A 13,089-nucleotide genomic window follows, 5' to 3' on the forward strand; every position below is an offset into this window, starting at 1 on the left:
ATGTTTCTGTGATAGAATGCATTGGGAAGTCTTTTAAAACTAAACTACATGCTATTTAGAGATGGGAGGATACAGATTTACAAGTTTAATAGTAGAGAAAGCATGAAAAGTGAGGGGCAAGATGCAAAGAGCAGTGTGGGAGGGCTACAGGTAGGACAAGGACATCATGGAGAAATTAGAGCACAGATGTCAGTGAGAAGCTAAAGTTTGAAATGAAAGGCTAGCAGGAGTGATTGAAGTGATTGAGAGTGGGGTTTGGCATAGACAAAGGAACAGATACGGGAGAATTCAGCCTATCTGGAAGAGTAAAGCCTTCCCTGTGTCTGAGCTGAGAAAGGAGTGTGTTACTGACAGCTGCGCTACTGGCAGTGAGGTTTTGTTCACATGAGAGCTGACAGATAATGTCTTTTCCTGTGGTAGGGAGAAGTTTGTTTCAACCTTAATGATTCTGGAAGTCTCAAATCAAGGTGCATTACTGTAGTGTGGTCTCACTTTTGTGACATGAATCTACTAAAATGTGGCAAAAATTCATATGAATGTGTTACTTCTGACCGGTACTTAATTTTAGGTAAGAGAAGCGTGGTAGTGAGCCAAGTGGTCTCTGTGGGTAGAGACTGAAAGACTGATCGACCATAGTGGCTTTTAGAATTGTCACTGGAATGGCTGGCAGGTTTATAAATGTGAGTAGGTTCTAATAATTCATTGTTAAAGATAGCTGAGCAAGAATAACTGGAAGTTACCTTAAACGTTTTATAATGCTGTCTCACTGTGAATCCTGCTGGGCATATTACAGTAAAAAACAAAAAACAAAAAACAAAAAAAAAAAACCCACTGAAAGAAAAGCATCAGACTTCAAACTGACAGAAATTTGTTTGGTATTTTCCAGATCACTTTGAAGAGATGTACAAGGTGACACTTCAGCTCAATCAGACTTACTATGTTATTCCAAAAGGTGAATGCTTACCCTATTTCAGCTTTAGCGAAATAGCCAAGAAAGGAATTGAGGGTTCTTATAGTGATAATCCAATTATCCGACATGCTTCAGTAGCTAACAAATGGAAGACTATCCACCTCATAATGCACAGTGGCATGAATGCAACTGTGATCTATTTTAATCTTACGTTTCTAAATAAAAATGATGAAGAGTTTAAAATGCAGGTAGCTGTTGAAGCTGATACTAGAGAGGAACCAAAACTGAACACAACCTCCACGCAAAAATCCAATGCTGATTATAAAACTCCAACTTCAATACCAGAAGCTGAAATGATATTTGAGGATATTCCTGAAGAAAAACGCTTTCCAAGAATCAGGAAACGTCTGAACGGCACGATAGAGAGTCTCCATGAAGAGGTGATAGTGCCATCAGTGAATGTGTCTCTCCTTCCTGAAGATGTTCAGCTAGCTCTGCAGAACCTGGATTTGAAACTAGTAAATGGAGATATCACTCAGAAAGGATTTAATCTATCCAAGGCTGCTCTCCTGAGACCTTTTCTGTCCTTAACTACAGTAAAGAGGATTGTAGGCCTGGAAAAGAAGGATGTGGGTTATAGTTCAGAAGATCAGAAGAACCGTACCAGTATGCATAAGCCTTATAAAGATTTAAATGATGGCAAAATAGAAATGACAATAAAAGCAAATGAAGTAGCTTCTTCAAAGCTGACCGGAACAAAAGGGATTGTTGTGACAATGAATACAAATGAACTTGTTTCTAAAATAAGCCCTAAATCCACACTTCCAGCCCAGAGCATGGGAAATAAAAATGAATCTCAAGAAAAAGTATTGAATGCGCTCATATTAAAGGAAACCCAGAAATCAAAAAATATTGGGAATGTAGAGACTGGAGAAAACACAGAGGGCATTGAAGGAGGAGAAGGACATGTGCAGATGGATACAAATATAAGGGAGGGGTTACTGGGAAGAAAATTACAGTATTATGCTGGAAGTGACCAAGGCTTTTTGCCATGGGAGAAAAAGAAATATTTCCAAGACCTTCTTGATGTGAGTATCTTAACTTCACTGCTTAAATGGAATAGCTGCATATTTTTTGCATCATTTAGTGAAATCATGTTAATGTGTTTTTTGTTTTGTTTTTTAATGTGAAATATGTCTTGCCTTTGTGGCAAATACTGAGATTTTGAAAACTCTTTTTTTCTGAGTTTCCTTATAAAATTTAATTTGATGGTCTGGGCATCTCTTAGCTAGGCGGTGAAAGCTGAATAGCCATTTCCTTTCCCTTTCTACTAGATTTTTAGTCAGATTAACTCTTTATTCAGTGCCTGTTTGTAGTGTGAAAATCCTCAAATGCCAAATACACAATGCCAAATCCTCAAACACGGTTCAGATGCATAGCACTGCAACAGAAAGCTTAAATTTTGTTTCGATTTCCTTTATACAAATTTGGATCCAGTCTGTTACAAAACAGACACCTTAAAAATACTCATATGTATAATGGGGAGTATTTGGTGCCTAAAAGCTAAATTGAAAGTCCATCAACAAAACTGAATGTCCAGACCACGTCAAGAAAACATGGAAGAAGCTCCCTCTGCTTCCAGCCAAAGCATTTTGGCAGGTTCGAAAACCTGTAGAAGATAGAGACTGATCCTGTTGGTAACAACTGTTCTTCACTCCTTCAAATAGCAAAGGTGCTATATTTTAAAAAGATCACCTCTTTCTGTTCATCTGGGATTGGATTTTTGCATGAGGAATCTTTCATATTCGTGGGATTTCAGTTCATCTAATATGGATGAATAATCGGCAAAGGAGGTCAATATTACAAATATATATGATAACTAAAAGTGGCTTGTGTGTGTGTGGTTTCTGAGGAAAAACATTAAGAAAGATTTGTATAGATCAGAGCATAACAGCTTTGAGGGGAAAAGTTACCTTTTCTCTTTTTAAAGAGAGAACTAAGGAATTTGAAGAAAAATATGAAGACATTTCTTAAAATATTCAACTACTGGAAAGAGCTGGCACCTAGCTGAAATGTCATTTTGCCTGTGTGTTTAATCCTTCTGATCTTTTTGATAATGTAACCTTGAGGTATACCTGTCCTGCTGCGTAGGAAGAAGAATCATTACTCAAACAGATGTCCTACTTTACTGATGGTAAACATTTTGGAAGGCAGCTGAAAGACACATTTGCTGATTCCCTCCGATATGTAAATAAGCTTTTAAACAGCAAATTTGGATTTACATCTCGAAAAGTCCCTGCTCATATGCCTCACATGATTGACCGCACTGTTATGCAAGAGCTACAGGATATGTGAGTATGCCTTTGTTTGAAATAATGTAAAACTGTAGGTGATGTAATTTCATCTTTCTGTTATTGCTTTGTTATAGCTATTTCCAGTGTGTTGATGGCTACTCATTTAAATTATATTTTGAAAAGGGAAATGAAGAATTTGTCACAGCATGATAGTTGTGCTAAAATAAGGAGACTTTTGAGGACCTTTTAAAATTTTATGTGCAAATTCATTCTTAGGTAAGGAATGTTTTACTTTAATGAACTGAAATACTAAATTAACTTTTTTTTGTCTCTGTAGGTTTCCTGAGGAATTTGACAAAACATCATTTCACAAAGTGCGACACTCAGAGGATATGCAGTTTGCTTTTTCATATTTCTACTATCTTATGAGTGCAGTCCAGCCATTGAATATTTCCCAAATCTTTGATGAGGTTGATACGGACCAGTCAGGCATATTGTCTGACAGAGAGATTCGCACATTGGCCACAAGAATCCATGAACTACCTTTAAGTTTGCAGGTATTCTTTCTTTAGCAATGATTTTTAGGGTTACTTCAGTTGTAAAATCCTAAACAGTTGTTACAAAAGGAATCAAATCCTTATTCTTCCTTGCTTTGGCATCTGTCTATTCTTGAATTTTAACTTGAGAATGCAATATTCATGTGTTCTACTTTTTTTGTTTGTTGTATTGAGTCAACAATTCAGTCAATAGTTTTAGCATCATCAGAAAAACAGGTCATTGGCTTCCGAGTTCAAGAAAGCAGTTAGTTTGCATTTGCTAGAAAAGATCTTTACTGTAACATAAATACATAATAAACACAGTAAAACACTGCTTGCCCTGAGGAACTTGCAGTCTAGATAAAGAAGTGAGGCAAAGGGTAGAAAGGAAGTAACTGTACTAGTAAATGCTATCACTACATCCAAAGATTCACATTTATGCTTTTCTGGGAGCTTGATGAGCAAAGAGATGGTCGTTGTAGGACTTAGGCTCTTAAAGTTACAGTTGGTAGAGAAAACTGTGTACTACTTCTACTTTACAGAGAGGAAGCAGGGCACAAACCAATGAAATAATCTTTTGTTGCACAAAATCATTGGCATAGCTAGAAGACAGCTATGCTTTAGTAGTGTATTCCTGGCCTGTACCTTAATCAGAAAGTCATTCTTTCTGTCTTTTCTAGTACTCTTTTTTTTTGTTACAGAATTTAATACTCCATTTCTGGTTTTGGAATTCTTTACCGTCTTGGCATCATCAGTAAAACTGTGTTCACTTTTAAATAAAAGTGGCATTTCCTCTACTTAGCTCATGCTTTATCTGGTCCCAATTCAACTATGCGCTGAGGATTTGCTTCACTTTAAGCATATGGGGAGGCCCCTTGACTGGCATTTGTTGAATTGTGGTCTGCTGAACTGATAAGTCTGCTTTCATACAGTAATGTGGGACTGTAGATAATGTTTTAAATATATCTGAGCACTCTGAATACAGGAAGAAGTTTATGAAATTTTAGAACTATGTCAGTGAGAAAACAGGATTACTTTTTTTTTTTTTCCTTTTACCCTTCTGATAGGATTTGACAGGTCTAGAACAAATGCTAATAAATTGCTCTAAGGCTCTTCCTGCCAACATCACTCGGATCGATGTCATTCCACCAACTCAGGAAGCATATTATGATCCCAATCTGGTAAGAAATACTGGTCCTAAAAGATGTTTGGTTTCTTAACTGAGCATGTATTTAGTCCACTTGAAAGGGCGTTATGATTTCTAGAAGAAAAGTATTCACAAAAATTTCTACCAGTGTGCACATGAAATAATAGTGTTTTAAATATAAAACTTTTATAAGCTGCTTCCTAATTTTTAAAGCCAATAAAATTTTCTTCAAAGCAGGGAAAAGCTGAGCTACTGATCATTATATATGGGATTTAAACAGTCAACCTTATTAAGAAAATGAATTCACTGTTGTGAACCAAAATGAGAGATCTACACCATGTATAGATACAGGTATACAGACAGCTGACTATTGACTTATTCTATTTTTGTTTTCTTTCTAGACACTGTCCTGTCTTGTGTACTTACCAGTTTAAGTTACAAGGTTTTAAGAATGTTTTTCCCGAAGTGTGAGTTCTAACAAAGTTCTATATGAAACTATTCTGTCAGCCTGGTTTGGAGAAATGAAAATGTAGATTTGAAAACTCTGCACATTCTGAGGACATTGCATCCCGTACAGCCTTGCTTCATTTTACATAGCTTGCCTCTTTGTGACTCTCTTATTTCAGTCTGCAGAGTCCTAAGTGAGCCAGGCCACATACTCATCTATGAAGTGAAAACTCTGAAGAGTAATAATAAAGGAAGGTTGCCATAAGCATGTTTTAAGTCTCTGGTTGGAAACAATGTCAAATTACTTCGATTTTTTTGGAGAGTCAGTAGAATAATCTAAGCAGTAATGCCTAATATGCTAACATTATTCTTTTAAGTCAGTTTAAATAGTGACTTAATAGTGTTTTTGTTTAGCACAGAGGCCTAACTTATTTTTACTTTTGTGGTCTGCAGCAGCTAAATTTCTAGCAATGAGTCTGGTACTGTAGAAATATCCCATGAGAATAGGGATTTGATTTCCCAGAATTGTTACAGCATAGCTCATGATAGAAATAATAAGGCTAATATATCAGCTGTTCTGTAGAGCTTGCCTGGCAAGGGTTACTGGTTAGCATTGAGTGGCCTCCATCAGAGGAATGCCAAAGACAGCTGTCAAACCAGCTACAACTTGAGAATATTGTATCGAGGATGAAATGTGAAGTTGCAATGTTCTTGCCAAAAACATTGAATATTTTTCATACAATATGCATAAGATATCTGATGTTATACAGCACTATTTTTGTTCTCAACAGATGATCAAGAAACAATATTGTTTTTCATTCCAGGAGAGCAAAGTGTATACAGTTCTTTACAGCTACAGTATGTTTCCTACAAAGTGCACCTTTATAACAGACTCTATAATCTTTGAGTAAAGTATAATGTAAGAAATATGTTTTCTTCCAGCCTCCAGTGACTAAAAACCTAGTTACTAATTGCAAACCTGTGACTGAGAGAATTCGTAAGGCATACAAGGACAAAAACAAATATAGGTATGTTCTGATACTCCTGTGAAAAGCAATGCTAGCTTTTGTAAAACAGCAAGAAGACACATGCATGCATACATAACTGAAGGTTGTATTGAATGTGTTAAAATAAATCAAGCTAACGTGTTACTAGAGGAGTTGAAAAGAGAGAAATCAAAGTAAAAATACTGAAAACTTTATGTATGTTTCGTTATGCAGAATGATGATTTGTTTTTATTTTTTATAATTTGCTATTTAGTAGGCTAAAGGTTTTAATGTTGCATGTACCTTCTTGAGCCAGATCCTAACTCTGTTGTATAACAGTAAAAGCCAGAGTAGCTTTAGACAGCTATATAAGTTGACCATACAAAGTAAGAGAAAATAGTAGTATAAAAAGGTGGAAGGAGACATTCCTGTATTTAGAAGTTGTAAATCTTTCATCCTTCTTTTTTCTACTGAAGCTTAAAAAAAGGAAAGAAAAAGTATTGCAGCCCAACAGATTTTCTGCAAGGAGGAGGAGTAAGAGGTGGGGGGAGAGGCAGACAAGGAGGGGGCTTGAATCCCCTTTTGGAAATGGCAGGGCAAACTATGACCTTGGGTTCTCCTGAATAATTGTATTTTGGTAGATCTGTCTGAGGTGAGGGTTTTCTCAGATCTGTGATCTCTGAAACTTGCAACGAGTTGCACCTGACTGAGGCTGCTTGCTGGCACAGAGCTTGGAGCCTTGTCCACTCACCTCTGCCTCACCAGCACTGTTGGATAGCAGAAAGAGTTGAGGAGTCTCTGAAGCCTTCAGCTGTGCCATGAGTGGCTACACAGTCCAGTAAGACTGTAGAGTGAAAGAAGGTCACAGATGCTGCTTGTGGCAGCATTTGGACGTTATTATATGGTCCGTTAACAATACCTCAAGCTGTGCTATATGCTTTATAAGTAACTCCCTTCCCAGGAGAGTCTATGCTAGAACTTAAATGCTGACACAACAAATGAGATTGACAGATATTGGAGGGCAGGGGAGAAGGATCTGGTGTGCTTAATAATGTATACATTACTGTAAATCAGTTTAAGATACATACTGCTCTTTCATTCTGTTAATCTCTAATATTAAATAATTGTTTTAACTTTGTGAGCTTTGTAAAAGCAATACATTCTCAGATGAGGCTTCAAGGAACAGGCTTTGGATTTTCTTTGATTAAGATAAGGGTATTGTAGGCATATGCACAACATGAAAAAATAAATGTGACATCTCTTGTAAGGGGGTCAAATTCTTTCAAACCCTTTAAACTGAAGATATCCTCCAGAGATTGTATGATACTTCTGCATTTCATATACTTGTCTTGTCTGTAAATTATTAAGTTGATATGTGAGGAAGGTTTGTATTTGGAATTTAGATTGTAGTTTTGTGTGTTGTTCTGTGATTTTATTTTAAGATGTTCTTGCATTGGTGACTGGAAAGTAAGAACACTTTTTCATATCTAAAGTGTAATTTTAAGTTACAGCTGTAAACTGTAGAAATTGTAAATACTGTAGTGCAGGTATGTCTACTTTGTAGATAAGATTCATTATCACTCTTATGCTGAAACTCTTAGTTTATGTGTGTATTAGAATCCAGTTCTTCAGTTTATGGTAGGCTACCAGTAAATGTGGCTCTGTGTGAGAGTGTTAGCTGAAAAAAGTAAGTATAGTGATAGAAATCAAATGACAAATAATAATGAAAGTTGGACAATCAGATGCCTAAGGAAGAAGGTAAATTAAATATTTAGTGAATCTGACTTAGCTGGTGATATTAATGTATAAACATTATTTTAACAATAAGGTTTGAAATCATGGGAGAAGAGGAAATTGCCTTCAAAATGATCCGCACGAATGTTTCTCATGTAGTTGGTCAGCTAGATGACATACGAAAAAATCCCAGGTATGCTATTTCTTGATTTTTATGAAGTTTTGATACTGCTTTAATTTTCTGCTTGAACTGTTTCAAATATTTGTGTATTGAAGAAAAAAAATCATTTGTTGCAGTGTATTCATTTGTTGCATGTTGTAGTGCAAGACCAATTTTAACCAAAAATGCTATTATTTTTTTTCTATTTAAGTGAAGTGACTGCTAACCTTAGGGGTTATTTAATTAATTTGTTACATTCTTTTTATCTTTCAAACTTTTGCAAGTTTACAGAGAAATTTCAGCTATTGTTGAGGTTTTCATCTCTGGCATTCCAGAGGGCATACATTTTATTTATACAGGAGATTTTATTTTACAGGAAAGAGCATTTTGATCTACTTTATATATAAATTTAAATGAAATTTGGAGGTGGATTATTTTGTTACAGAATCAGTTTTTTATATGCATTATGCTTTCATGCTCTGTTATAACATGGCAAAAGGAATTTAAAAAAATTACTGTAATCTTTCATGAGAGAGAGAGAGAGATCCATAAATGGAAATTAGGTGCTGTATCCTTCTACACTGCAGTGGCAAAAGGTTTAGATACCCAAATCTGAGAGAATGCTTAATGGGCTGAGGCTTTCTAGGGACTTTAAAAGGGGTTGCCTGTTTTGTGCAGTAATTGTATCCTAGGATGAAGATGTCTTTGAGTGTGATGTCTAGACTTTTTTCTCAGGAACCTCAGCAGGCAAGGTGAGGAGGGTTAACTGATCTCTGCCTTGAATGTAGACTGACTTCATTTTCATATTAGTCACCTACACGCTATTCTTGATTCAGCTTGAGACTCCATATACGTTTTGCTCTTCAGGAACAATTGTGTATTTTAGCCCCAGATTGCTGGCTGATTCATGAAGTTAGGTAGAGTCAATTGCTTGAGGGGTGTATTCCTACATAGCATAGTGCAGTACTGGTGTCTCTACATTAGCATGTGACTTGGGATCTGTATTGTGCTTTTGAAATGAATATCCGGACCACCCTCACTTACTGTGCTTTGATTTGCAATGTGGAATAGCCTTGGAGCCTGTAAATTGAATTTCTTTCAGAGGAGCCTCCCAATATAAGGGATGAGCACAGGGCGGCTAGTCCAGGATAAACTCTTTGAATGCTTATAGTGCAGACATCCAGTCCTTGGAACCAGCAGGGTATTACTTGATAGTGTAGACAGTCTGCTAGTTTTTGAAGAGGAAAAGATGTATTTTGTTTTTCTCAGATGTGGCAATTCAAATGATTATTTGTCCCCTGCACATAATTGTCTAGGACATGGTGTACCAATTATGCCAGATTCTCTTCAGACTGAAGGCAGAGTGTAATGCCCTGTGTAGACAGATTTGCTTGCTCTAGAGAGTTCTGCTTATTTCAGTCTTCATGTAGGAAATCTGAACTTTTCTCTGCTCTTTGAAATGGCACACCATACAATTCAGAATACAGCAGCTGGCCAGAACACATTTCTTTAAAAAGGTTAGCAATTCCAAGGTATATGTCACCAGCTATGATTTCTCCCCTCGGGAAGAAGTAAGGCTCTTGTATCTTGTGATATAAATAAAGCACATACCTTCCCTGTATGTAGGAAAGGGCATTTTTGCTGTCAGACACCAGCTCAGAGTGGCCAAGGGTGCATAGCTGTTCAGTACACTAGCTGCTGCTTTAGTTGCAACTATTTTCAATACCTTTCAACACCTATTTGTTTGTTCTCTGAAAAATAACTCTGTGCAAGAGGCATTATTGGGAGCATGTTTGTGTGGTCACAGTGATTTCCATATAAATTCTAGCCAAATTATTATTATTTTTGGTGATGATTATACAAGCTCATCTTTGAGTGATTCAAGTCATGTTCCACCCAGTTTATATAGCATTGTCAATAACTTAGTCTTGGGACTAAGTTTTGCCTCGTATAATCTTCTGTAGCTTTTGAGTTTCTCTGAAGGTTGCAGCATAAATAGTAAAATATTAATAATTTACTATGTCTCCCTGCTACAGTGGAGCTCGTTTTGTTACTTAAGACAGCTCACTCATGTTAACTTATTTAAAACTTAAACAAACAAACAAACAAAAAAATCCCACTTTACCAAATCATAGTGCTGGCCTTCTGATCTGCAGTCAGTATCCAGTGGTGGCCTCTGGGATGATGCATACTAGCAGTCAGTAGATGGCAGCATTATATACATAAATAGAAGAGACACAAGTGTGGCTTGTCCTCAGATTCCACGGATGTTTTGACTCTGAATTAAAATCCAACTAATTTTAAAATGATGCAGATATAAAGAAACCTGTTACCTATATCAAACGTATCAATCTTTAAAAGTATACCATTTGTGTTCTTTGTTTGCCAGTAGCTTTGCCGTATTATTAAAGGAAATATTCTAACAAAGACTTCTTATTTTCTAGAAAATTTGTTTGCCTGAATGACAATATTGATCACAAGCATAAGGATGCGCAGACCGTGAAAGCAGTGCTTAGGGATTTTTATGAATCAATGTTTCCCATACCTTCCCAATTTGAACTTCCGAGAGAGTATCGGAATCGTTTCCTTCACATGCACGAGCTCCAAGAATGGTATGTTATGCAAATTCTCTTCAAAATTCTTCAAGCTACATATAAATATAGAATATATTGATACAAGTCCTATTTCTCCCAGTGTTGTCATAAAGGAGTTAAAGACAACCTAAATAGATTTGAATGGGCTAAAATTTGCAGCTGCAGGATCTGGGTTTTTCTGTTGCTCTTAAGGTCATTAAAATTTCATTGATTGGCCCCAACCTATTTAGAATTTTTTTTTTTTAATGAATTCAGTACTTCTTGCCTTATCTTTAAATCGAAAAGAAAATATTTTGAATGTTTATTGCACAGAGGCAATATATAGATTCTGCTACAGTTCATCACTAAGTGATATATTTAAGCTCTCAGCAATATAATCAGCTGGATAATTAGCATGGAAAATGCCTTTTTGCCTTTTACATCTTTAACGTGTGAAATGATTGTGCATTTACCTTGTGATGTAATATTATTATAAATAATATTTTAAGTTCAGAAATTGGGGAAGGTGATTTGAGAACACAAGTGAAAAGCTGGCAGGAATAGTGATAAAAATGAGGCAAGAACAGTATGGTAATTTTATTGCTGACCTGCAAATTATGAGAAGCAGCTGTGTGTAAAGAAAGGGAAAATATTTGGGGAAGCTTAGAAGGAATACTGTAGGTGGCAGGAATGGGCATGGACTGTAGTGGTACAAGCCATATTATAGCGGTGGCAGGATGAATGGGGGGTAAATTGACTGGTTTTTTGCAGTTAGCTGTAAAAACCTGTGCTGGAGGAGGAGGCGTATGCGTATTGTTGGCTCCCTTTTGAGGACATCTGCCAAGAATTTGTTCTGTGTTAACTTCAAAAGAACACCGTATTTTGACTTTCTTGTAGTCAAAGCAGATTTCTACCAGGATAGATTACAGCATGCTGAAATGCTAGTGGAAATTCATTTTTAGCTTCAGTTGAGTTTTCCAGCTTTATTGTTGCACAGTGTTAAATTTTGGTTTAACAGCCGATGTAAACAGCCAATGTAAGCAACACTCTAGAATGGCTCCAGAAGGCTGTCAGAGTAGTTTCAAGTAGGCTGAGACTAAAGAAGAGTTTTGAAATGTACAAAACAGTCTATATACCTCAATAAACGTTTTGCTTTTCCTATCAGAAGTTAACTACAGATAAACTATTAAAATGTGTTTTCTTCATTCTATTTCATGGAAACTCTTTAGTTTAAAGTTTATACCTTTGTATGTATAATATATGAAATTGTCTTTCTGTTTCTATCTCTGTTTGCACAGGAGGGCATACAGAGACAAGCTCAAATTTTGGACCCATTGTGTTCTAGTAACACTTATTGTATTTACAGTCATCTCATTTTTTGCTGAGCAGGTAAAAATTATATCATTTTACGAAATCTATAACATATAATATCTTGCTGTATCTTTAGGATTGCATAAAATGGAATGCATTTTAATAGGTTTTGAAGAATAGCCATAGGGTTTTTTCTTCATAAAGGAAGGATGATATATGACTACTGATTAGGTTGCTTCAATTTTTGAGTTACCAACTTGAATTTTGTTGCAAACAGGGTCATATAAGGGAAGTGGGGGATGAGAGTGGTACTACCTCTTCAGTTGCTTTCTAACTGTCAAGTCCATCTTTTCAGTGTGCTAAATTGGGTGTTCAAAGTAACTAATTGCTGTAGAAAATCTTGGTCTATCACACATCGGTAAAAGTATAAAGTAAATTAATAGGAAGAAAATTCAAGTAATACCGATAGTCTAGTCTTGCTGAGAAATATCTTAACAAAGATGTTTAGGCACCTGAGCTAAATCCCATACAAAGTAACTGCAAGGACTGCTATGAATTTGATAGGTTTTGAATTGGGGTCAAAGAAAATGCCTCCAATTCTGCAAGGATAAAATGGTTTTCTTGAACATGATTAATCCTGCTAAACTTAGAGGCAGTCAATGGAACAAATCATATGGGTAATTCTTTGCAGGTTGGGGCCTTAAGTAACCCTTTCCGTGGTCTGATGAAGAGGGTGTAATTCTTGAAAGGTTGGCTGTTAAACTTTTTTGTTGTTGTTGTTTCAACTATAACTTGTGCATGAATCTTTCCCTTGATTTTCAGCTTCTGTATGTATTGAAGACTCCTTCTGCATTAGTAACTTGGTTTAGGAAGGGGGCTAGTCAGCAATTCAGTAGGACAATTAGGTTTGTATATATAGTTTTAAGATGCCAGTTTTGTGTTGCTCTTTTAGTAACTGAATGTAGCCTGGTATTATATTATTTACCCAAGT

At 36.1% G+C, this 13,089-nt stretch overlaps 1 protein-coding gene across 3 annotated transcripts in view; it reads left to right on the forward strand.

The window, feature by feature from the left end:
* GNPTAB (N-acetylglucosamine-1-phosphate transferase subunits alpha and beta) overlaps window positions 1–13,089 on the forward strand; it is a 48,744-nt gene that overhangs the window by 34,175 nt on the left and 1,480 nt on the right. The window contains exons 13-21 of one of the 3 annotated variants that reach the window (XM_026119754.2): window positions 887–1,998; window positions 3,062–3,261; window positions 3,542–3,761; window positions 4,808–4,921; window positions 6,277–6,362; window positions 8,149–8,247; window positions 10,659–10,826; window positions 12,086–12,176; window positions 12,790–12,847. In XM_026119754.2, the coding sequence (XP_025975539.2) occupies window positions 887–1,998; window positions 3,062–3,261; window positions 3,542–3,761; window positions 4,808–4,921; window positions 6,277–6,362; window positions 8,149–8,247; window positions 10,659–10,826; window positions 12,086–12,176; window positions 12,790–12,837 (2,138 nt within the window). In that variant the 3' untranslated portion in view covers window positions 12,838–12,847. Of the gene's footprint in view, window positions 1–886; window positions 1,999–3,061; window positions 3,262–3,541; window positions 3,762–4,807; window positions 4,922–5,121; window positions 5,239–6,276; window positions 6,363–8,148; window positions 8,248–10,658; window positions 10,827–12,085; window positions 12,177–12,789; window positions 12,848–13,089 lie in introns of those variants that run through there. The other 2 variants (XM_026119753.2, XR_003262082.2) reach the window with 2 other exon arrangements.

The sequence above is a fragment of the Dromaius novaehollandiae genome, chromosome 1 (genome assembly GCF_036370855.1).
Source record: "Dromaius novaehollandiae isolate bDroNov1 chromosome 1, bDroNov1.hap1, whole genome shotgun sequence".
NCBI lineage: Eukaryota > Metazoa > Chordata > Aves > Casuariiformes > Dromaiidae > Dromaius > Dromaius novaehollandiae.